At 32.1% G+C, this 26,921-nt stretch overlaps 3 protein-coding genes across 4 annotated transcripts in view; 2 read left to right on the top strand and 1 right to left on the bottom strand.

Annotated features, from left to right (window-relative positions):
• Positions 1-9: 9 nt before the first annotated feature.
• On the bottom strand, positions 10-6,488 carry LOC140669942 (dipeptidase 1). Of its 2 annotated transcripts, none has more exons than XM_072900185.1 (11): positions 6,407-6,488; positions 4,125-4,278; positions 3,551-3,713; positions 2,955-3,238; positions 2,571-2,628; positions 1,899-2,075; positions 1,739-1,829; positions 1,254-1,329; positions 1,012-1,162; positions 298-413; positions 10-154 (listed from the first exon to the last, which is right to left on the bottom strand). In XM_072900185.1, exons 1-11 carry the CDS (start codon positions 6,417-6,419, stop codon positions 10-12), a joined length of 1,428 nt encoding a protein of 475 aa, XP_072756286.1. In that variant the 5' UTR covers positions 6,420-6,488. The 2 variants fall into 2 exon arrangements, with proteins under 2 accessions (XP_072756286.1, XP_072756295.1); XM_072900194.1 differs by having other exon boundaries at positions 6,416-6,434.
• A 2,940-nt stretch (positions 6,489-9,428) lies between these two features.
• Positions 9,429-25,208, top strand: LOC140669053 (uncharacterized; the record flags this gene model as incomplete). The annotated part of the gene is given in 7 exon segments (XM_072898512.1): positions 9,429-9,507; positions 9,877-10,278; positions 11,918-12,093; positions 12,095-12,310; positions 18,796-18,885; positions 24,714-24,782; positions 24,936-25,208. Coding segments are annotated over 7 exon segments (1,305 nt in total), but the record flags the coding sequence as incomplete, so codon positions are not given.
• The window catches only part of LOC140669949 (beta-1,4-glucuronyltransferase 1), a 38,660-nt gene continuing 36,822 nt past the window's right edge, over positions 25,084-26,921 (top strand). The window contains exon 1 of the mRNA XM_072900224.1: positions 25,084-25,223. The gene's annotated coding sequence lies outside the window, so the exon portion shown is untranslated. The remainder of the gene's footprint in view (positions 25,224-26,921) is intronic.

Here is a 26,921-nt window from a genome sequence, read left to right on the forward strand (position 1 = left end):
ATATTTATTTTAACAACCTCCCTCTTGACCCCACACTGAATAATGGCGTTCCATTCCTAATAGATTTCTTTTCCTTTTTAATAGATTTCTTCTTCTTAATCGCTTCGATCTTGAAGTCTTCTCTTCAGCATCTGTTGCATTTACATTATTCCATCTAACATGAAAATAAAAGAATATTTAGAGGGAAAATGTTAAAAATAATGAATATTAGGGACTTTAATATTCTTCTTTTTGTGCAATAAATTAAATTAATATATTAATATTCCTGAAATAATTATTGAAATAATTAATATTTACTCAATTGCAGTTTGACATGCGCCTGGATTAAGTCCTTCTTTCTGTTGTGCAATGTACAATTCGTTTCCTGTTATAACATCTTCTCGAGGAGATTCAGACGATAAAGAGTTTCGTACCTTTTTAAAAAACAATAACAAAATAAAGAAACAATTTAAATGTAATATATATATTCCGTTCGTTATATTAGGTAAATCAAACATATGCGCAATAATGGCTTTACGAACAATAGTATACAAAAGATCTTATATTAATAGTTTAATGTCTTTCTTGCAAAATTTCTTTGGTGGGACGTTTCGACAATAACTGTTGTCTCTTCAGCCACCTTACATTAATCTGTTATAAAATATAATAAATTATTATAACTAACAAAGTAATAAAATTAAAATGCATACATTTGTCAAATTACTTACATAAATACACAATGAAACAATGAAACAAAAACTGAAACACTAGGGTGTCACTCCGTATTAACTATTGCAACTTGATTTTAATTTTTTTATAAACTGATTATTATTTGTGAGTTGTTAATATTGAACTGGTAAAGATGTGTGGTGTGTATTGATTTTATATATAACTGTCGACCTTTACATATTTGTTTTTCTGTTTTTAAAATATACTAAGAGACAGTTAAAATAAAGAAAAATAACATAAACAATTATATTCTTATTATTCGTAAGTGCATTATATAATATTGTTTGTAATTTTTGTATTTACCGTTTCTACTGCTTGGAAAACGCGAATGAGGTTTCTTCCAGCCAATTTTTCTAAATCCTCTCTGGTCCATATTGGTTCTCCTTTCCGATTTTCATATAAACGATCAAACAGATCAGGATACTTTGAAACATCTTCCAAGCCTATCGGCATTCTAATTGATTTTGTTAAACATATTTTACCCGTACTTATTAATTAGCATTATTCATAATATTTGTCTTATTAGGATTAAAATAATTACTTACGAGCTTACACCATCATAATCTCCACCAATACCAACATGGTTCACTCCGATAAGATTTCGAATATGATTTATGTGATCTGAAAAGGTCAATATACTCTTGTTCGATTCAATAGATTAATAAAAATTCATATGTACACAAATTAACTGAGGATTTATCGGTGTCGGATATATCGGATATTGTTAGATTGTTAGAATAAAAATTTTAAAAATCATAACCATATCAAAAAAAGAAAAATTATGTAATGTTAGAAATAATATTTTTGGAAAGAGACAAGAGAGAGAGAGAGAGAGAGAGAGAGGGGGGGGACAAAATCTTTATATATATATATATATATTATTTCACATGTGCTATGATCTTTAACTTTTTGAGATTATCGTGTCAAGTTTACAAGATCGTTGTAAACTTAATTGATCAATTTTTTTGAGTACTAAATTACATACTGTGTAGTATAATTATGTAAATGCGTAACTGAATTACTACATTACCTACGACATCCTGCAGTGTCGCGTTTCTCGAAGAATTACAATTTACGAAGCCACTATAGAAATTTACCATAACGATACCATTATTATTTTTCTGAAAAAAAAAATGTTTTTGAAATTTTTGCATTTCTTTTTAAAAAAAATTCTTTTTATATATACTTACGACTAGGTGTAGAACGTCATCGGGAACATTTCTATAGTGATTGCAAACACTGAAAGCGGACGAATGTGAGAATATGACGGGAGCCCTTGTTATTGCGAGTACTTCTCTCATAACATTGTGAGAGACATGAGATAGATCGACCAACATTCCAATTCGATTCATCTCGTAAACCACTGTCTATAATTTGTATAATAACATTGTTTTTATAGAAATTAGCAGCAATTATAGTTTTTATTTAAAACTAAAAATTGATGATTATATCAAACTAATTTAGAATAATCGTAATGATTGTTTTTCATATAATATGTAATTAATAAATGTTAATTGTATAGTTTTCAAAGATTATTTTAAATGCATGTTATAGTTATATAAGAAGGCAATTAATATACTTTTAGTTCTTTTAATTTAATGAATTATTATGTGTTTTTGCTTAATCAAGTCAAGTAATCGATATAACATAATATCATCAATGTGTCATGTCTCTCACTACTGTAAGGGCCATTCGTATAACTAATAAATCGCTGTCATAATCTCTTAAAGATATAGGTATTAAACACTTGAAACAATTCGCGTTTTTCATCATATAATATATATATATAGATTATCATATGAAATATCAATCAAAACATTATATTAAAGATAATAGTAATAATTTTAATAATTCTCACATACTTGTCCAAATTCTGTCAGATTGTATACATATCCATTATCCACGATTGATGCATCGGCCCTATAAAAATAAAAATAAACTTTATCATTAATATTATCTCGCATTTTAAAATAAAGTTTTTGTGTGTTTCTAATTTAAGAAACTAAACGAAATTATTACACTTATAAATAATATCAAAACTTGCGTTATCGAGAGATAATTATCAAGAGAGATAGAAACTTGTAAAATTTATATCTACAACGTGACTGAAATTTAATGTCGCATTTCGCAGTTTATATTATATATGTATTGAACATGGGAATTTTGGATTTAAATAGATTAATAGAGATTTAAGCGAGCAAAAGATTCCGTCGAGCATGCTCGGTTTGCAGCTTACGGTGACCTACCATGGTGTATTACAGCTGTGCGTCAGGGTAACGTAACGAACTCCGAGATCATAATAAAGTCTTAGGACGGCTAAGCTCGAATCTAACGAATGACCACCTTCGATGCCTATCATAGATGCTATTTTGTTATTTCTCCACGTGGTCTCAATGTCCTTTGCGGCAGTGACCAGTTGCAAGTTGGCTGGATATCGCTGAATAAATCGCCTGATTACATCAATTTGTCGTAATGTTAACTGTACAGAATCCTTGTATTGCGAGTCACATGATGAATATGCTACCCAGAACTGAAAATTGTATTACGCGTAAAAAATAAATAAGATAAGTTTCTTTCGGGAAATTTTATGATAAAGTGAAGTTTTTAATAAAATTGAGATAACAATCTTTTTATATAACATGCAGTACAAAATAAGATGCAGTATAAAATAAAAAGACAAAGACTTAAGAAAGATAAAATAATAATGGGAACATTTTTCGTAGAATGTGACAATGTGTTCAAGATGAACCGGCTTATTTATTAATTGTAGAATAAATAGGCAGCGGAATTCCTGAAGATAATTAATCTTGTGTAACCTTGTATGTCAGATGTCATGACTTACTTGTCCACCCACTTTTCCTGCTCTTAAGCGGGGCAGATCAGTGAAACACGAAGAACAAGCATTTTGCCCCCAGACAGTGTCATTCCTCAGATCGCTTTCGAAATGGAAGGCTGACAAATTGTTTTTCAAGATTTCATAGAAATTGTACGGCAAGTCGTTATGGCTACAAACATAATGATTGAAAATAAATAGATTTAATAAAAGAAAAAAAAAAACAGGCTGCACATGCAAACGCGAAGTAAAACTGACCTTATCGATCGTCTGATTTCTATTTTATAGAAGAAAATTTGATATTATTTTTAAACAATATTTTAAAAATATATAAAATAAAATGTATAAAAAATATGTATCTATGGAATATGTATAAAAATATTAGTACAAAAGAGTCTACTGATTCAGATAAAGGTCTGATAAACTCTAATTTGGTTACGTCTTTAATCTAATTGATGTTTGATTGATGTAATTATTATTATTGATGTAATTATTATTATTCGTCAATAAATTAATGTTGTTTTAAAAATAGATCAAAGTCATTCATTTTCTTACATGCACACTTCTCAATTAATTGAATTACCCGTCAATAAGAGGCGCCGAATCGAGAGCGTCTCGTCCTTTAAAGCTGTTCACGCTCAATCCTACGGATAAGCCGATCACAAGCAAAAGAATTGATAGACAAACGGCGACATTAATATATATCATTTTCCTTGTACAGTATTGAAAAATGATATCTGAAAAAGACGAAAATGTAGTGAAATTAAAATTTCTGTTATATTATAGATAGCAAAACTAAGCAGTATTTGCTATTTTTATATATATTTAAATTTATTTTAATATAAATACATATTGATATAAATTTAATATTATAAAAATATATTTGAAAGAAAATATATATTAATTCATATTTTAGACTATTCTCTTCTAAAATATTTAAAGTTTAAAATAAACGATATTCGTGCAAAAATTTTATAAAATGCAACATGCTAGTAACATACATTTTATTATTATTATAATTTTATAAATTTTTTATTAGCTACCTTTTTAATGTCTGTCAAAAAATGCAGATAAAATAGAACTTTCTAAAACTACTTACATATAAGATTCAATAGAATATATTTAGTCTTAATTTTTTTAACGGAGATATTCTTGATTCATGAATGATAAACGTCTTTGATTAATTTAGTGCACTTATGTATGTGTCGAATAGATTAGTTTTTGATGTAACTGATAATACATAAGTAATACAAAGGTAATCATTGTTTCAAATGTACTCTTTTAATAATTTAATGTTTGATAATTGCTAATATACAAATTGGGATAAATCTGGATAAAATGTATAAAATGTATAGAGATGTACAGATGTACTTTAGTAAATGTAGAAAGATAATACTTCAAAGACTTTTATTTTCATGTATATATTTCCATTCGTACATGTTTTGTACACAGACTATATATAAAAAAGAAGGAAGGTAAAGAGTTTCAAATTTACTATAAATAATAAATGTGGTTAGGTTAATTAATATATTAGTAAAATATTAAGTAGAGAGTTTTTTAATATCTCATTCAATTAATTACATTATTTACTACTATAGCTTGTAAATATAATAAAATTTATATAATGTGTAGAATGTATGAGCGAGAGAGAAATCATATTATTGTGCGTTGATCTAGAAAAACGAAAAGAGATATCAAGAAAAATATCGTAAACTTGTAGAAAATCTTACTTTTATCTTAATTCCTCAGTTATTAATCAAGTATCTGTACTTCGATAATCCCGAAAGAAATCGCGAAGATTATTCAGCAAAATCGTGATATTTTTTTATCTCAACATTAATACATTTAACGATTTATTGTTAAAATATTTTAACAGAGCTGTTTTTTTAGCTAATTAAAAAGAAATCTTTCTGATTGTGAGATAACTTAAGTCATTATCTTGCAAAATTTATAAATTTTCAGTAATATAATATTATTGATAAGTCGAACAATTCGAAAAAAATTGCATATTATGATAAGCGTTTCGTAATGGTGAAACCATACTTACAATGTCAGAAAATAAATTTATCAGTATCATGTTATCAACTGGATGTTATTACGTTATCCGATTAGAGGCATAAATCGACGCTTGCTAAGAATTATATATCATTTTGAAACTTTTCGTAATTAGATTATCAATCTAATTAACCGTATAAACCATAAAAAATGTACCCTAATTAAGTTTATTTCAAATAAATCGTAATTAAATATTTTTGCTTTACACAAGAGTTTAATCATATTTAAGTTATTCGAATTTTTTGATACATTAATTCATTTGATAACAAATCAAATAAGATAAGAAAATTGTAGATACAAACTCGTTGTAACAGCTTATCACATTAGGGCATCGAGTTATTTATTCATAAAAATTTCCATTGCGCGTGACATATTTCCGTACTTTCTCAATTTTCACAAGAGACAATCATTTTGACAAGAGACAAGCATAAAAATAAGCTAATAACCACAGACATATCTATATACATGCACACATACACACTTACATTATTTAATATACGCAAATATATTATTATTTAATAAATAAAACTCAAATTTGGTATAAAGTTTCATATTTATATGTAAAAAGAATACATAGACACGTAAAATATATATTTTTATATTAAAATTAATTATTTATTTTATTACACGTAAAAATGAAATCGATAACTGAACTGCAATGATACGCCAAGTTTTCAACGACACATAATGCGATGCAAAGAAATGATTATTGGCAACATATTTTGCGTTTCGAAAATTATTATTTACTATTTGTCGAAATATGTTCTATCAAGCATTATGCTCTTATGAATCAATATAAGTGATAAGTACTAGATTCACCCATGCCGAACGTAGCAAAGCATTCCTCCGACGATGCTAAGATCAAACGACACACTGTCGAGAAGCGGCGTCGCCTTGAAACGCCTTTAGTATGCACTTCTAATATACATACACACACATATATATATATATGACGGAGCTTTATATCATGATACATAATACATTAGCTTACAATAGGTACCGGCTATATTTGATATCTCACTTCAAGAACGATAAAGTCTATGATTTACGTGACGGTGTTGCTTCCGCAGTAAAGCGCTCTTGATGAAAACTATCATTCTTACTATCCATTCACTATTAAATAACTTGATAAGGAGGCTGATTTATATTTTTATATAATAAACTTATATAATAAACACGCTTACAGATGATGCGCTCTTTTGACGTATTTAGTGTCGTTTATCATTCATTGGCAATTGGACGATATTTCTCCTTGGTCATTCTGTGTAATACATATAATTGGCATAATTATATCAGAGGCTGTTCTATACCATTAATTAAAATCATAATTCCGATAAGCTTGGATTTTACGAGATTGCAAAAATACATGCAAGAATAAATTGTATACTTCTTTTGGAAATTTTTGTGCGATAATTTATTTAAGATACTATTTATATTACAATCTTATATGATTATATGTATTATGTCAGGTTGTTTAATTTATTAAATAAAAGAATGTAATAAAAATAAGTCTACATCAGTGAATGAGAGAAGGAAGGTACAACAAGTTAGCAACAAGTGATAAGTCATCAACGGTCTTCTTTTATATTAGCAGCTGGTATATGTAGAGCCAACAATTATAATAGTTTATAAAATATAAATAATGATAATTGATAATGATGAATTAGTAGAACATATGTGTGTACGCAAATTTAGAATTTCCTGTCCATTATCAAAGCCAGAGTATTTACTTACTATTTTATTAATTATTCTTATTTGTTTCTGCACAAACAAGATGATATGACATTGTGTATGAATATATTATTTAGATATGGATACTGTTGTATAATAGTATATATATATACATATATATAACGAGCAAATTTTTAATTATAAATCAGTTAATTAACGAATTAACTGATTTAATTTCTAATAAATTCCATCTTAATAAATATATTTATGATTGCTATAATAAAAAATATAAAATAGGAGAAAAACAAAAATGTTTAAGCTTTTGCTTTAATAAAAATTATGTAATAAATAATATATAATTAATAAAATAAGATAAAAAAGTTCTAAAATATTCTTTAAGTGCCATACAAAAACTTAATAAAGGAAAATTAAATTAAATTAAAGAAAAATAAGATTTGATGTAGTTATATATTTCAATATACTTTCTGTTATCAATGATGGGCCCAGGGATAATTGAAAATCGATTAACATTACCGATCGTTTTTGACACATTAGAGAGGCAATATTACACGAGTTATTTTAATTATGCGAATATTTTAGCTCATCCTGCTATTATTTTATTATCGGAAATTTATAGATCTTTTATGTAATTATCTCGAGAATAACCCAAACGTTTTATTATATCAAATTACTGTTTTATTACCGACAAAGCAAAGATTTACTTACCTACAGTAGTGCACAGCAATTATTTTCAAATAATTTACTGTATATTATTGTAATTATTATTGTAGCAATACTGTAATAATACCGTGATAATACTATAATTTACTTATAGTAGCGCGCAGTGAGTTGTTTTTATGCTACCCTAATTTCGATAAAGTTGGCCGTCTTTAACAGTAACTTCATCGGTGACTTTTGTATAAGTTCTTCTAAATAAGTTCTTCTAAAATTCTTTTAAAATCTTATATGTTTATATTTTGCATATAATTTACTGCACGCTCTAGGTTTCACAAATGAAAAAATGTGAAGTTTGTCACATAGAAATCAATTAAGATTACTATCGTTATTATATATATATATATATATATATATATATATATATATATATATATGCTATATATATCTACTAGTAATTACTATATGTCTATTGATATATACGTTGTGTGTAGTGTCTTTATTAACTTTTTTCATGTTGAATGAAAATTTCGCAGCAAATGTCAAAGTATTCCTTGGATTCTCTAGAGAGTATTGAAGAAGATTCATTGGAGAAGAATATTTTGATGAATAATAATAATAATAATGATAATGATAATGATAATAACCTCGAAACAATTAAATCTGCCGATAAACTTGTCAAGGACACTTTATTTCATTTAAATCCAATATTAACGACATCGCATGGAATAAAAGGTATGAAAGATGTAAAATTAGTTTTGCAGTCTCGAATTCGCGAAAAAGGGATTTTAAAAATAGCTGTGTAATGCAAAAAATATATCAATATATTTTTGACAAAGAATTTTTTTCCGTTTCGTTCTTGTGATATTTTTGTAAGATTATGCACCCCAAATTAATTTTTCTAAATTAAAAATAGAAAAAATTCACAATGTACAATGGAATAAACGCAATAAATTTATATATAAAAGAGAGAGAAAAGGTGTGAAATTTAATTGAAATAAAATCTCTTTATCTCTTTCAAATCTCCGAATATAATAGTAGGTACCCCGGGATTAAAAAAATTCTATATTTCCATATTGTATTGAAAATATTTTTTTTCTCTTTTCTTTAGCGGGAAATGTACGTGTGCGTGCGTACGCATTTGTATTTGTGTTACAAATAATAAAAAGATAATGGCGCTGCAAAATGATGAAACGATGCTCTGCATAATGCAATTCGATTTCCTGTAACCAGGGAAGCCGCGGCTTTTGCGGACGAACGAATGAGTTACCGGATATCGCGCGCTAATTAATTAATGATCAGCGCATAGTAGCGTTGACTTACCGGCGGTCGTCGGGAAGTCGATCGAAAGTTCGACAGTAGTTTGGGAGCACGGAACCGAAGCGGTTGCAGAACTGAAGCGATCGATCGCCTCGTTAACGACAGTACTAATTATATAATATAAAACGTAATATCTCTGGTCGAGACTCGTGATCGTTTGCAGTAATGTATAAAACTCTGTGAGATAATTAAAACGACGAGCAAAGTTAGACGGAATAAGGCAGGGCGGGGATGTAACACGAATGGCAAGGAAATCCGCTTATCGATCCTAGCAGGGAGAATGGATAGGATAAGAGTGATTTTATTATGTTCGGAAAAAATGTTGGCAGCTTTAAGTGATAAACCAATGTTAAACTAGCAAAGTAGGACATATCACATATGTTGCTGTCGCATAAATTGACAACATTTAAATGCAAATAATGTATAATGTAATGTAAACGTGGATAATAATAAATAAAAAATTAAACAAAGGCACATTGCATAATAATCATTATAAAATGTCAAGAAGAATATTTACTAGCTATAAGAAAAAATTTATTTAGATTTTATATAAACGCTTAGCTTCGACATATAGAAAATACTATATCTAATCTCGTGCTCTGACAACATTTTAGATAATACGACAGAGCCCAATGGGACCTTACGTGAGGACAGGTGCGCGAGAATAACCGGCGGCAGAAATTCGATAACTGCGAGCGGAAGAAGATTCGTCCGACGACGACAGGAGAGCAACGCGACGTGGAACGAATCGCGGCTTCGTATAAGAAAGGGGAACGATGTCGTTGAGAAACGTGAAAAAGAAGAAGGCGACGCGAATCGTCGTTGTTGTCATACGTCGACGGAGCGATGTTCCCCGGAGGCGCAAAATTCTCCGTCAAAATGTAACCTGCGCTTCAGCGCAAGCAAGAGCGCGAAGACCGACAAAAAGCTTGATAACATATTCGCAACATGGAATGGACCAGAACCGGCTAGGCCTGGTTGGACCTCGTATTCGGAGCTTTATCGTCGTAGATTCAGTTAGTCTCTAATCAGATGGGATTTCTCCCTCACGCGGAATAATGCTGAAATGCGCCGTCAACCCCGTCTCTACCACCTTCTCACCGCCGTCGGCGGTCCCGATAAAAAAGGACGATACGAAACGATGCAATTTTCCCCGAGGACGTTTACTTTCTTTCGTGATTAGAAGCGGGGTGTGTTCGCGTCATGGCAGGAGGCTGGGTGGAAGGGACGAGGGGAGAGATTCTCAATCCGGCAAACGAGTCTCGCTGGATAACTTGACGTTGTCGTTCTCTTTTCTAAAGTAGCTAGATTTTTAAATTGCGAAAGTGAGAGGCTAATAGAGAACTCGTATCATCTGCAACATCTATTTTGAGTCCGCATGAGAACCATAACGACAAATGTATCAAATTGAGAATATTCATGAATACGAAGGTTAAAATCATTTCAGAAATGCATTATAAAAAACGATCTATCTCTTTTTCCTAAAGTAAGCTTTTAGATAGAATTATTTTCACGCTCAGAGGAATCATCGATATTGATTTATAAGTGCAAATGTACAGGATCTTTCTTTTCTCTTTTCAGAAAAGCTTTTTGTGTATTTCATGCGTGTCTCATGTTAATTTTTGTTGAAAACTTTTTCACCGTCGTATACATGAATTTTGATTAACACTCGACACGATCGGGAGTATTAAATCGTATGTTTGAGTTTTATCTAAACATATATCGTTGTAAGGCATGGAATTTTATTTTGCGAGAGATTCACCGCGAAAGAGATTCTACCGCGACACAATGTAGGCATATAGCTACCACCGTTTCTATATATTACAGTACAGCAAAGTTGTACGATGAAAAAGTGACATTTTTATGAAAGAGTTATTAAAGCATTCGTTTGCCCTATAAAATATCTGGAACTTTCTGGAATAATTACTTTATTTAGTTACACTTCTTTTGCGATGTATAGACAAATCACCTTTTTTTATAAAAGATAAAATAATTTCATAAAATCATGAAAAAATTATATTAAATAATTATTTAAATAATTACTAAAAATAATTATTTACATCAGATATTCTCTTTCCTTAAGTATATAAAATTAATTATATATATTATACATTTCTATTTCTATTTCAAATAAAATAAAATAAATTAGGTTAAAAAAAGATAATCTAATCGAGAGCGTAAAATTATAATTTAGTATTATATTTATAAAAATATTACTCAAATGCACATTTCTTAATTAAATTCTCTTTCTTTTAGTGGAATAAAATTTTACAGACAGTAACAATTTAAAAATATATAACAGTCTCTCTCTTACTTTTGCTTTTAAAAATTCTGTCATCTTATAAAAGTATAACGTGTAAACTTTTCAAGCATTATTCTCTTCAACAAAAAGTCGCTTCTATCTCAAAAAGTCAATAGTGTCATTTCTCATGTCACGCCGCTTTTCACGTCACTTTTCCTTTTCGCGTGAAATTCATTCTTCTGTCTGTACTGACAAGTGTAGAATGTAATTCATAATCAAATAAATCAGAGTGCCCCGATACATGCAGTTTTCATGCAACGATGATCGTTCATTGTTCATCAAGACTAATTTCGGCAGTATCACGTGTTGTGTTATTGATATGAAAAGTTAAAATTCGCCGTTTTTATTTTTAGACATCCCGAGATGTCCGCGCATTCAGTCTCCGGAGGATTCCACCTTGTCGATTTGCGGTGACAGCCAGCCCAGGGAACTCATTCTGGACGAAGGTCATTCATCCCTTCCAGGCACCTCGAGGGACGACAGTGGCGAACTCAGCTTCTATCGTCGCTTTATCGAAGGTCACGTTACTAGTATGTACAACGCACGCTATGCGATCCTGCGAGATATCGCAACGAGAAATATTTTCGAATATCTTCTTTTCAGGAGAGCAATGCGAACGTAGCTGCTCGGACGACAAGTTGAAGAAACCGGCATATCGTCCATATACCATTGAGGAATATAGGAATCTATCGATGCCAAGGCCTGATCGATCTTTGGGTCCTGATAAAAATGAGGTGCAAATAAAGGTACGTACATTTTTCACAAAATTATGATAATCTAATTTATTATTATTTTTATTATTAATTCTGGGATGTCAAATAGTTGAATTAGAAGAAAAAAAATAAATAATACAGTATAATAGATATACAACAAAATTATAAAATAATATAATAAAAAAGAGATATTAGGAATATACATATAACATAAAAATATAAAATAAAAATGTATTTAATTCACACGATTATTATATTTGACATATAAGAAAGAATACATTTTTAATGGCTCGTTTTTCTTATATATGTATATTATAAGTTAGTTACACAGACTTTTGACATGTTTGAAAGGTGCGATATTTCTCTGACGTTTTTCTATCTATAGATAGAAAATCTGGATCAGATTGTTGAAGTGAGATTTAGAGGCACGGCACGCAATTCTCATTTCCGAAAACTTATCTGTCGCCCGCGCGTTCGATCAAAGTTTCCGGGACAAGGAAAGTTTCCTCGCTTTAATAATTCACGTTTTCTATATTGCTCTCCTGATAATGAGTATAAAAGTACGAGAGGCGTTTCAAAAGTCCTTGCAACTATTTTTTTTCGCCGCTTGTGGTAACGTGCTGATGCGACGACACTGGTAAAGTATGTTTAGTAGACTTGTATAATTTTGTAGAAAAAAATCAAGTCAAAACTGTGAATATCTACGAATTCAGTGAAAGACGAAAGATAAAGTTGCCATTTGTTAACGTCCCGGAATTGTAAAGTGCATGCTATTATTCGTTTTTTAGCAGCTGAAAATTGTTTATACAGACGTTAATTCATGAATATTTGTATTGAGTTTATGTGTGTGATGGAAATATTATGCCTATTTATTATGCGTTCATGGATAGAGAAATTTAAAGCTGGTCGTGATTATACACAATGAGGAGCACCCGCTATACTTTCCGGACTTGGCATGCCCTCTAATTTGAATTTTTTATCCCTGCCTGTTGTTTACTTGGGCAGACAACAGTTTCGGATTGACAAAGAGCTTTAAGAAAGTATTTTATCATGGCTTAAAAAGTTGAACGTATAGTACTTCGAAAGTAAGATTTTAAGACTCATTTCATGTTAGGATAAGTACTTGAATGTACATGACAATTACGTGGAAAAATAAAGTATCTCAAGTCTTTGATAATTTTTTCCAGATTTTTTATGCATTTTCCGAATTTTTTGGACGATAATGGTAGTGACTTTTGAAACGCCCTTCGTATTTTATATTACTCGAGAACGTCATTAAAACTTGGCGTACCGAGTTCGCTTGTGCTTTTATCGCGAAATTTATCTTCGCCCGTTTCTTTTATCCTTATCCTTTTATCTCGCTAGATGTTTATTGCTGCGTCTTCGCCGTTAGTGTCCTCGATGTAAGGTAATTACGTTACGGACTGGATCGTACCGAGAGTACGTACGTTAATAAACAACGTTCTCTTGGCCCGACAAAGTTACAGCATTACGGCGTAGGAACGTAACACCGTGATTCGATTAATGCGATAATTCGATTAATTCTTCGACATCATCGTCGATGCAACTCGTTGCTCATTGCTCAACGTAGCTCAATGTTTCGCATGCGAAACTTTTATAGACAGCTTTGACAGGAAAGTATTGGATAAAGCACATCTATTTCGAAGTGACTGTGGAGTAAGGGATCAGTTTGAATAGATTCAGCTGAATAACACGGAAATATGGACATGAGAAGTTTTTTGACATGAAATAGAAGCTCGATTCGAAAAATGGGAACTTTATCGCACAATTTTATTTTGCGCCAAGCTAGCGCGTTCATAAGTTGCTAAAGGAAAGGTTTCTGTCGTCGGGTAAGCGAAGCGAAGGAAACTCCGCTGCGTCGTACATATTTGCGAGGACCCGACATCGTGCAGTTAACACTTTCACGGAAGACGTAACACTTCTCCATGAGGGAGTTGCCTATTGCCTCGACAACGAGCACGGCTTCGTAGCTTCAATTTAATAAATACGCGACTCTTGTTCCCGAGGTTCAGACGCGCTATTTTCGCTGGCGTCTACTTCCCATTTTCTCAGCGCGAATACGCAATATCGAATTAGAGGCTGCATACGAGGACGAATTGTATTCCCTGCAATCGTGTACGGTGTACGACGATGAACGTTGTGACGGTGAATCTTCCCCGTCCGTTTGTTTCGTCCGAAGGACGCGCGCGAAAGGTGTGTATCGTAGTTTATCGCTGAAAATTTAATTCGAGAAATACTTTAATCCATTAATTGCGATAATCGCTTTAGTTTAAAAGTCAAGATACATAGATACGTCTCTCTTAATAGTGGAATTATTCTTCCCATTGTTTTATCTTACAGTAGTAAATTGTCACGAAATTTTAACGAAATCTTGAATTCCACACAAAATCTTGAAAATATTTCTCATAAGATTTTTTTATAGGTTTATTAACTTGTAGAATTGTATTTCTTTACTCGCATGTATTTCTTTTCTCTTTATGTGCAATCGAATTTCTTATTGATTTTTCCAGAGAGATGTGCAGTCGAAACTTCAGATATAATACATAATGTGTGCCTTAGTATCTCGGCGCTTTTATGCCTTTTCAAACTTCTGTATCTAATACACACAGTTTACCTGTATTTGGTCTCTCTCAGCGGATTTGACCTAAATCGTTAATAATCGCTACTAAAGTTGATGTCTTTAATAATGAATGACACAAATTTCGTAAATCAAATATGCAGTAAATAAATCATAGTCATACTACCTTTTTAATAATATTTGAATCCATAAAATATGATATTCCGTAATTGTATTAGCCGGTATTCCTCAGTCGTTTCGAGTCGTCAAAATTGTAGAAATTCTGCGCGAGACGGCAGGTGTGCAACGAGAAAATAGCTGTCGTCCTCATAGTCGGGGGACGCAGTAAATTCCCGCAGTGTTTGAGCGCTTCGGCTCGCGAGGGCGAGCGATCTGTAAATTTTTCAAGGTTTCCCCATCGCGGTCGGCGAAACGCGATAGCGGGTTTATGGCGCGCGAGAGCCTTTCTCATACACCATGCAGCATCTGGCCGCGGACCGATCGATGTGTTCGTTCGCGCGTGTGGCTGAAAGAGAACTAGGATTCCGAGAGTTACGCTCCGTCGTACCGTTTTCGCAGGAACAATTTTAGCAGATTGGAAATTAAAATTTCACGCGGTTCCACCCGGGAGCAGCCATCACCCACCCTCGGAGAACGTCGGAAACCCTTTCTCTTTAAGCGCGCCTCGGGACAAGCGGAAATGCTTCGTTACTGCATCACGAGGGTTCCCCCAACATCGTTTCCCGGAGCCGCGGGCGGAGATGGCGAGTTCACGGTAAAAAGTTTCAAGGTGTTTCACCTCCGTCGGACGAGCAAGCACGAGGTTTCCTTCACTAAGCGCCGCGAGCGACCGGAAAACGAGCTCGATAAAACTCATTTAGCGCGCATACACATTTGCCGCACGTCAATCATAAGTTACTTTAATTTAATATATATTTTTTATAAAAGTGTATATAATTATATATGTAGAGTTTATTGTAACATTGATATATTTATCTTATTTAATTCAAGTGCTCTATAAATAAGCTGAAATTTTCGGATTTTTTTACTGTAGAATCAAATCAGTAAGAAAAGATTTCATTAAATATACGAAAAATATTTCATCAAATACAATATATTACCTATAATTGATTAAATAAATTTTAATAAATTTAGTAAATTATTATATATTAGATATATATATATATATATATATATATATACACTATTCTATATATATATATATGTAGATTAAAAACATGGGAGATAAAAACAGCTAACAATAGCTCAGTTATTCTCTTTACAACTCAAATTGCATTTTAGAATTTTAATTCATATTTTTATCATGAAGATTATACATGTATAAAATAAAAACATGGCACTCAAATAAAAAATCTGATTAAAAATTGACATCGGACAAAGTCAAAGAGTCCTATCACGCGAAAGTATAAGGTGCGTCCTATAGGAAGGCATCTCGCAAAAGGGCAGCGTCATGCCAATATGTTACCCGCAATTAGACCCTATAGAGAACCGCGACACGTAAAGCCGTAAAAAGCTTCAATTGCGCAATCGAACTTCGCCGATACCAGATCCAAGTACAGGCGAACAGGAATTTCCGCTCTAACGGCGAACGCCGTGGAAAGAAGACCCGAAGGGACTTTTATCCGGGTGTTTCTTATATAAGCGCGCGCGCGCGCGCATTCGTTGTATACTCGCAGGCTATTATCCGGGATTACTGGGTACGCCCAGGTACGAGAGCAGATAAGTACAGCAATATACGGGGGCAAATTTGTTCCCGACGAAGTCGTTGCCGCCGCTGACATTGCCGTCATGGACAGTTTAAATGAAACGCCGACGAGTAAGCCGACGAAATGTCCACGAATGACAGTGGTGGCTAGAGACACCGATAGAAAAAACAAGAGACACTGACGGCATGTCTATAATTATGCCGATTTGCCGATCTTAAAAGATGTTGTGACCGGTAATTATCGGTGACATTAAATATTTTGGACCCTAGCTTTAATATCGTGTCATCAATCAGATATTACTAAAATAAACGTGTGTGTGTGTGTGTGTATGTATGTGTGTGATTATTAACAATTATTTTAATTTATAATTATGCAATAGATTATTTACGTTATATTTAAAATATTAAATGTAATTGTAATATTTTACTGTGTTTGCACAATCATATATACATGCGCGCGCACAAATACATGTACATATTTAATATATAATTATGTGTATTGTTTAATAAATTATTATAATACTATAAAATCAATATTACATAATTATGATTTTAATAAATTTTGTATAATAATATAATATAATTCTTATTAAGATACGGAACATATAAAAAGAAAAAGTATTATTGCGTCAGATATATCAAAACATTTCTAATATATATTATTTAATATACAATTTCGTGTTTATTTAATACTAATGGATGGTGCTACGCTTATTCAAATATCAAAAATTTGTGTTGATATATTTCAATAAAATATATGTATAATTTTTACTATTTTATATGACAACAGTTATGGAAAAAGCAAAGAAAAAAAAGTGAAAAAGAAAAGATTTTCATTTATTATTTTTAATAGTATGCTTAATAAAATGTATGTTAAATAGTTTAGGCAAAGAGATATGGCTTGCTAATATTGTGTATGTCAGAAAATACGATATTGGTTCATTGACTTATCTATTTTTTAAAGAGGGCACCGCTCGTGACAGAGCTGTCCCTTCTACGTGATTTTTTTCTCTATCTTTCTCTCTCCTTCCATTTATCTGTTTCGATCGCTACCTTTATCTTTTCTCTCGTTTGCCACTCGGTCTATTCCGTCCTATATTTCTTTTCGCAGTCCTATCCCCAACCTCTCTGCTGGTTTCTTCGTCATCGACTTCGTTCGATGAGCATTTGCATAATCTACTTTGTATCGGATTCGAGTGGGTCGACTTGGCAGTCCACGATTTTTGATGCGACTCGCTCGATCGATCTCACTGTGTCTGCGAAGCATGATATATTGTATCATAAGCATGATATATTGTACTTTGTAGTAACAAAGAGAAATATTTAATTCTTATATTCGATATCAAATATAGCTTTTATATAATTTTGAAATATCCTTTGCAAATATTGTACCATTGATATGTTTCTACCGATGTATAAATGATGAGTTAAAATCAGTCAAACATAAATATTTGTGTCTATTACAGTTTGCGAGATTTTCACAATTTCTAATATTTAAAATTACTTTTGGTAAAAATATTATTCTCATACTTTGAATATTTTTGTTCAATAAATTTTTTTCGGTCAAGCGCTAATGGATTGAATTAATATTTGACGCGCTTTCAGATTTAAATATATTAGTACAAATTTTTGATATTTGAATATATATGCCATCCATTTAATATCGAATAAACATATAATAGTGTACTGAGTAATATATTAGAAGCTTTTAATATTTGTTGCATCGAATGCATTTATACTTTTTCATATGTTTCGTATTTTAATCAAATTTATATTATTCTTTATACAAGATTTATTAAAACATATTATAGGAAATTGTAAGAAATGTATAAACGGTTAAAAAATATGTTATAAAGATATATGTACATCTCAGTATTACACTCAGACTTCGTTATACCTAGAAAGATATTACTCGTATGTCGTGTTTACTCGCACCTTCGTCGGTGTACGCCTCTTCATGGCAAACAGCAATCTACAACCACATCTGTCCGCAAATTTGCGGTCGCCAGTATACTCTTGCATGCACACAACTGCAGACGTATGCGTGCGAGTCGTAGAGGCTATCCCCTCGTCGCGTTGAACTTTGCAAAAAGTAAATAAAGCCTTTAGTCGTAGACGTAGCGTGGCGTGTTTAGGTTGAAAGTTTTACTAGACCAGACTGGTGGTGGTAGTAATAGTAGTAGTAGTAGCTTCAGGGGTTGTTTGTTGTTGCAGAGAGAATGGCTGATGCGCCGGAGATCGTACGGAGACTCGGTTAGCGCGCGCAATCGTGAGCAGATACTGCAACGAACGAGAAGACTCAAGGTACGAGACGATATATCTGTGTATTTCGATGAATTATCGATCGCGGTTTTATCTTAGTCATGAACGACTAAATCATTAATATTGACAACTATGCCATTCTTTCCACATGATTCACCAAATATGTACATCGCAATCAAGTTTATACGTGGCTGATCAGTCATTCTGCTATTTCTTCGCACGACAATAGTTGAATTTTTTATTTGATTGGAATCTTTATTTTAGTTTTCTTTTTATTTAGACTTTCATATATCTTACATTATATAGCTTAATTTATATACAATATATAACAGAAAGAAACACAAATAATTGGATATTCTATTATTAATTTGTAATTAAATATTATGTTTTCTCATTTACTCTGTGCCTATATTATTATTATAACATTTAGTTATAATATTTAGTTTGTAATATTTGGTTGTTATAATATTTAATTCATTTAAGATTTATATGTGGGAAAAACAATTCTAAACGAAACAAAAATAATATAAACCTATACAAAAGTGTCGTACTTTACATTAAATTGTAAGCGTATCACGTGTTGTTGTGTGTTTATCTTTTGTATTCAAATCATCGAATTATGGTTCGCTGTCACGTGACACTCGGTTATAATAGGCGTCTTATTTCGCCTGACGATGTGTGTACTCGATCGAGGAATCCGGGCATTATCGAAAATGAGATTTCGCAAAGTTCTGTTCGACACTCGTGAATATCTGAGAACCCGTAATTGCGTTTCTGCAGAGATTCGTTTTTCCGCTTCGCGCGGCGAATCGCTAAATATGATCGCGTTGACGACCATCCGACGGAATATAATGCCGGAAAAAAAAAAAAAAAATAATGGGCGAGGCAAGAGTCGCGGTTTGTGCTTGATAAATTAGCATCGATGGCATTCGGTTCCGTTACGGTCGATATTTAATTGCCAATTACAGGATGCAAAAGAGGCATTGCTGACGGGCACTAGCTCGTTTTACTCGACGCACTTGTGAAAGTCAAGCCTCGTAATGACCGGCCGCAAGATTTATAAATGAAATTAATTACGTACGTACCGCTTCGCGTTAACGATGCCATGTTCGCGTTTTTCTTTTCTCTTTCCCCTTCTATATTCTTGTCGCTTATTCTACCTTCCTTCTTCCAGTAGCGTATCTTGTTCTGACGCTCGTCATTACCTATTTGCTTTCGCTGTCATATCAATTTCTCATTTAATTGTACACGGCAGCAATTTAACTGTAAAATTTTACAATTTATTCTATTCTATTTATTCGCGAGATCACAGTTGAATCGCAACGAATGACTAGCCTAATAATTTATATTTAAAAATAAAAAAATTAAAAATAAAGATCAAATTTATTATTTAATTACATAACAAATTAAAGAAATATAGCTACATATTGAATTATGCACTCATTTTATCATTTTATAAAATGTTTACCAAGTTAAATATAACTCTTCTATTATAGATTATTAATTTTATATCAGATTATACTTTTCGTTTCAATCTGATCTATATTTTCAATTTGCATTGGCGGCGCCGGCACATTCCGATATCCTTATGGATGAAATTTATTATACATCAAGCAGAGAGATACGTTAGAAAAGACGCGTTGTGATTCGCAAGATGAGAGATATCAGGAATGCGCGGCGAGGAGAGCCTCGTTGCGAGACAAAATATTCATAACGGTAGAATGAAATTCCGCCGGGTCGTATCCTCCATTCGCGCGCTCCATTCCCCAGATACAATTCCGGGAATAACTTAGTTTCGTATCGGCCACGGCTAAGTCAATTGCACTTTGGCAACTTGTATTCAATTATTCCATTTCAACCGGGAACGCGCTCACGATCTGATCTCGCGAGATTACAAAGGTTCAAGCTTAACGATTATTCGCGCGGAACACCGTGCCGTGGTTGCTACTACGTGTGTGTTTCCACTTGGCCGATCCAACGCCGGAAGAATCTACTATGTGTACACCACGGTATCATCATGATGATATTGCTCTACGTTAAGGGATATCTTTTATTTAAGTTTGCAAATTATAAATGTAATAGAAATTTTACGTCACATTGATTCATAGATAGACGATATACATATAATATTACACACATTACGATGGGATTTCTTTTACATTTTTCGCGTATCATAAAAGTAATGAACGTTTATATTCCGCGTATTATAAGAATAATAATAGACAAATTTGCGTTGCTTCGATTCGCAGATGTAGACGCGTAGTGAACCCGTCCAATTTCCTCATGCAAATACCGTACCTTGATCAAGGTTGTAGGAGGCAATTCACAATATTGTTTTAACATCTATTGGAAGCTCCGTTAATGAACGTACATACACTGACAACGTTTATTCACGTTTCTTGTGCTTTAATGAATGGTGGGTGTGTGTGTGTATGTGTGTACGTCAACTTAAATAAAATATCTATTTATGTGTATAACCTAAATAACAAAAAATTTTTTGATCTTGATTTTTTATAAACACTTTTTGAATTTTTAAGATTATTTTGATAGTTTTGTGTAGTAAAAATCCGATAGTATATATATACAGGGTGTCTCATAACTAATGAGCCAACGCTCGTGAACGGATAGAGTACAATGAACTAAACAAAAAAGTATTAGGTCATTTTGCGATTTTTGCAATAATTATTAAAATATTAATTAAAAATGCGCTTAGCGTATGAGCGCGCGTCGCATATAGCGCTCAGCATACTCTGAGCGTTTTTAATTAATAGTTCAATAATTATTGCGCTAATCGCAAAATGATACAGGACTTTTATGTTCAGTTTGACCTGCTCTGTCTGCCCTAGAGAGTTGAGGCGATTATTACCGGACATCTTGCAGATATGTATAACATTGTTCGCTAAGCGTTTTTAATTAATATTTTAATAATTATTGCGAAAATTACAAAATGAATTAATACTTTTTTTGTTTAGTTCACTGTACTCTACCCACTCACGAGCGTTGGCTCATTAATTATGAGACGTCCTGTATGTGTATATATATATATATATATATATATAATTTTTATATATTTATATGTATATATATATTTAAAAAAAATATTTTCTTAATTTATTAAATAATTTATTTTGTAATAACTTTTTATTATTACATTTTTTGACTTATGTTATGATTTTATGCCCTTTGTATAATAAAATATAGCATAGGATATTGATTAAAAGTAGTAAAAGCTACAAAATAAATTATTTAATAAATTAAGAAAAAATTAAAAGAAAAGAATATATAAATACATACAAATAAATTTTATTAATCTAATCTGAATTAAATCTTCCCAGTGAAATATTTTTTTTTATTTACTTTTCTTCTGCAGTTAAAAAAATAATATATTTTTCAACTATTTTTCATCAATATTTTTTATAAAACTTATAATTTTTTTGTTGTTTTTTGGATTATACAATATTTAATTCAATATTATCAATGATAATAATGTATATGTGCACAAGGATGTTCCGTGAGTAAACCGTGAGTAAAGTTGTAGAATGTGTTCTAGAAGTCATTCTAGCAAAAGCAAAAAAGTTTATATACACTATAGATCAATTCGGTTCAATTATCGAGATATGAAGAATTTAATTCTTGTCAGTAATGTAGCAAATTTTGATAACGGTTATGGCTCCGCTTTACTCAAAGTACTGTTTTCATTAGATACGCAGTGTATCAGCCTAAATATTTATTTGACACTGATTGTGAAACATTGGTGTTTGGGTAGTAAAGTTACAGCACACATATTCCTATACATTGTTATTACTCGTACAAATTTCTGGATACATTTTTTAGTAGACTTTAGTTTCAAAGTATCAAGTAAAATCGCATTATTTTTTAAACATGTTTCAATTTAGTTATAGCGAATAATATTCATCATGTAAAAATTACAAATATATTTTTTATTTATGTCTTGACAACTAACAAAAGTGAATTGATTTATAATGTATATAAACTTTTTTTATTAAAATGACCTCTAAATCTCTATATAAAATATTCTAGAAGTTTATTCGGTTTATTCGTGGTATACACTGTATATATGTATATTGTATATACATATGTGTAGTGTACATATACAGAATGTCTTAATATTAGAATAGAATGAAGAATAGATAGTAAAAAAAGGCATATTTTACAGGGCAAAATAAAGTAAAATTGTTCTAAGAACATATGTCCAGAAACGCAATCTCTTTAAGCTACAGCCCCCAAAGTTTTCTGAAAAGTTTTTAAAAAACGGTTTGTTTGATAAAAATTAAAGACTCAAAAAATGCTTATTTTTTTTATTTTCTGTCATAAAATGTTAATGTATTTTAAATTTATTTCATCCACACATAAATGACATATTGAAATGTAGCTCTCCTCTCCCTTTAAAATCCTTTGCAAAATTTTTTTAGACAATTTTTGCCACCAAAAATGAATAAAATGCACAAAGATACGTATGTATGTATTATTTTTATAAAATTTGAAATCCAAGTTTACAGAAAATTTGATTTTTTTCGAGACTTTATTATAGCTCAGAAGATACGTTTTCGGATACCTGTTCATAGAACAATTTTACCTTATTTTGATTTTTGTAGAATATGCCTCTTTTTTTTATTATCAATTCTGAGACGCTCTGTATATAAAAATTAAATTTGGTTTGTATCATTCTAATATAATTATTTTAATAAATAAATTTTTAGAGTTATACAATAAAACTCTTATATTAAAATTTTTCTGGGATTTTGTAATGGCTATCATTATTACGGCTTTCATTTTTGTACGTATAATGCACATCAAATATTGTTTCGCCGTTTGAAGATCATAATTGAATTCGATTTCTCTTTTACTATTTTCTTGTGTATGATTTTTTTGTTGCCAAGAGCTTTCGTTATGCCATTAGGTTCGCATACTGCGTAGATGTAAGACGCGATTGGGGTGTGTCAAGTTAGTGTAACGGACGAGCAGTAGCCGTATAGAAGTTACCCTCGCCGAAGTGCCGTTATCCGCACGTAAATTCAATTATACGTACAAAGCTACTACCGCGGACCGCAACGACCACGAGCATAGGCAGAAATTGAGGATACGAGAAGCGAATAAGAGGGAATAGCAACGCTCGCACGTGGATGAACCTATGCTATGCTTCTCGCAAGGAGAAGTAGCATCGTGATTCGCACACTACTGCAGACAAATTTCATTTGCAGTGTATTTCCTGTGCTTGTATACGATACGCATCTCTCTTATTCGCCAACGTTGGCTGATATCGATCATGATAAAGGAGAAGTTGCGATAATTATATTTAGACAGTCTTGTTAATTAATTTTAATCGCAATTTAATTTAATCATTGTTTCGTTTTAATTCTCTGGTTCTAAGAAAGAATAAAGTTAATGTTTTCAAAGTATTTGGTTTCTGAAAGCAAAATATTATATTCGTGTTCTCTAAGCTTTCTTTCTTTATTTTATATAATATACAAAATTAATAGTCTTTAATACGCACTATATATATATATATATATAATATAATTACACTCATTACTGTAAAATTTATATAAATATTTTTGAACGACTTTTTTGTACGACATCAAGTTTCGGGCAAAATATCTTGTAACACTTTATTTATTTGAAACACCCTGTACATAGGTATATTCAGAGTCTGTTACTTAAAGTAAAATATGATGCTTATCAATATTATTCTCGCTGGAAAAGACTCGCGAGGTTGTTGACGCGACACAAAGTGTAAAATCACAGTCCGTGAATATCATTTGATTCTTCCGTCTTTTCTTCCTATTTATTCGATCAAAGTGACCCACCCACGCTCGTCCCGCGAGCACTTATCCTCTTTGTGTTCACAGTCGAGACGCGCCATCGCTCAAAAATGTTTCTTGCCCCCTTTGAAGGATCAAAACGCTGCCGTCTCAAAGGTAAATTGAGCTCTTTTGCAACCTCGCTCTTCGATACTCTCTGGCTGACTTTTCCACCGTCCAATTATTCGTGTATCTCCATAATGGAGTGAAGAGACTGAAAGAAGTCGCGCGGCAAGATCATCGTCGATAACATTGTCTCGTTTATTTCAGGATCGTGAAAACCCAAAGATTCCTGAGATGGACTGCGCGATGCAAGAGAGTCTCTTAAAATGTCCTGTCAGATATCCGAAGGAAAATGAAGTCATCACGAGCGAAGCATCGCCGTCCCGAGAGGTCGAAACGCTCGAGAAAACGCCGAATTTCAACTCATTGCTCGTTTCGTATGACATTCTCGAAGACTCATACTTGGAGACGTTGCAACAGCGTCACTTGCAGGAGAAAAAATTGGCGGATCGTCTTATGCGTCAAGTGTTGAATTCTTGATCACGACTAGTTCAGGTAAATAGAGCGGTAGAAATCACTATAAATATACTTTTAGATGTTTCCTCTCGCGACTTATACACGACTATTCTATCCAGCGGTCTATTTTTACAACTGCAGATCAATATTTTATTACTGCAGTTCATTTTCTGCCACGTTACCGACAGTATTTGTCTGCCATAAATACTTCTGTTTACACGTACTTTATACACGTAGATCTATACCTTCTATCATATTTTTACATCTACTTGAAATAACTCGACATATATCACAATATATGACAAATTTGTACATATTAAATTGCGTGCTCAATTCAATTTGAAAGAGAATTATTATGGTTTTCTGTACGTACACGAGTAGACTGGCTATGCGTTTAATGAAATATCACGATATCGATTATTCATTTCTGCAGATGGACGGCCTTATTTTCGATCGTGTCGTTATCCGTTTGTCATAAACTGATCCGGCCGGTTTCCCATCAAGAACTTTTATACTTCTATACTTTGTCACACGCGTGTTTATATTGTCGAGACGCAGTTGGCAGCTCGACGAGATGCTCGTAAATAAATTGCACTTGTACCCGTGAGATTAGTCTGAGGATAAAATATTTAAACTTAATTCCATCCGAATAAATAATTCACTCAATGTTCTGGCGGTTCGTATGCTCGCCATATCTGTTACCCCCTTGATGCCGCGATGAAACGAGTTGCGACGGTAATATGTATGGACGTAAACGCGAACATATATTTTATATATATAAATGTTATAAAATATTTCTACAACAGAGATATATGTATTTATATCAGACTGTCCTTTAATATCTGAAATCTTAATCGCAAAAGGAAAAAGCGGGTCATTTGCCAATAATGTCGAATCCATTTCTTTTATATTATACGATAGCTTTAACCAAAACGAAAAAAAGCAGTTTTAAATATATATATCGTTCAATAAATTTATTTATTTCATAAATCATATTATGTTTTTATTATGTTTTTAAATATCTATTTCTTTTTTTATGTCCGTGTGCGCTTTTTATACGCATGCATACGGACGAATCTCTACAGCATGCAATTGTATACCGAAAATTTGTCTTTCTCTGCACGGTTCTAGAATTATTCAAAGTTCTTTCCACCTAGAGAATGATGATCGTGCGGAAAATGAGCGTTTGCCAAGAATAGCGAATTGCACGCGGGATAGTCGGAGAGACGATGGGTACCAAGAGAATATTTTTATCGACCATGATCCACGTGGTGTTTTACGCAGCCGAGTTAAACTTAAAGATCCGGAAAATCGGCGACCGTAAAGTGTTCGCTCTCATCGTGTTGCGGCTGGTCTTCTGAATATGTAAATGCGCTACTGTTGCTCTCCGGAAAGATGATTCCGCTGCCACGGTCACGGCTAAATCTGTTATTACGCTTCTATAATCAAGCGCTGTTTCTGAACAATGTATTCATCGCCCGCAGCTGAAATTACTTTCACAGGTTTCGCGTAGAGCCCAACGTTACTCGTGTTTCGATTTATCGAGTCTAAAGTTTTCTAATATTTTTTTTTCATTTTACGACGGATTGAGACTTCATTCCTTCGAGTTACAGTCGCTTTTATGTTTGAATAATTCTTGTATTTTCGAAATTCATTAAACTTTTAATAAGAATCAGATATGTAATGTGTTTTAAGATTAGGATGTTTATTTTGAATATTTTCTGTAAAGATAATAGT

Source organism: Anoplolepis gracilipes, chromosome 1, assembly GCF_047496725.1.
Source record: "Anoplolepis gracilipes chromosome 1, ASM4749672v1, whole genome shotgun sequence".
NCBI lineage: Eukaryota > Metazoa > Arthropoda > Insecta > Hymenoptera > Formicidae > Anoplolepis > Anoplolepis gracilipes.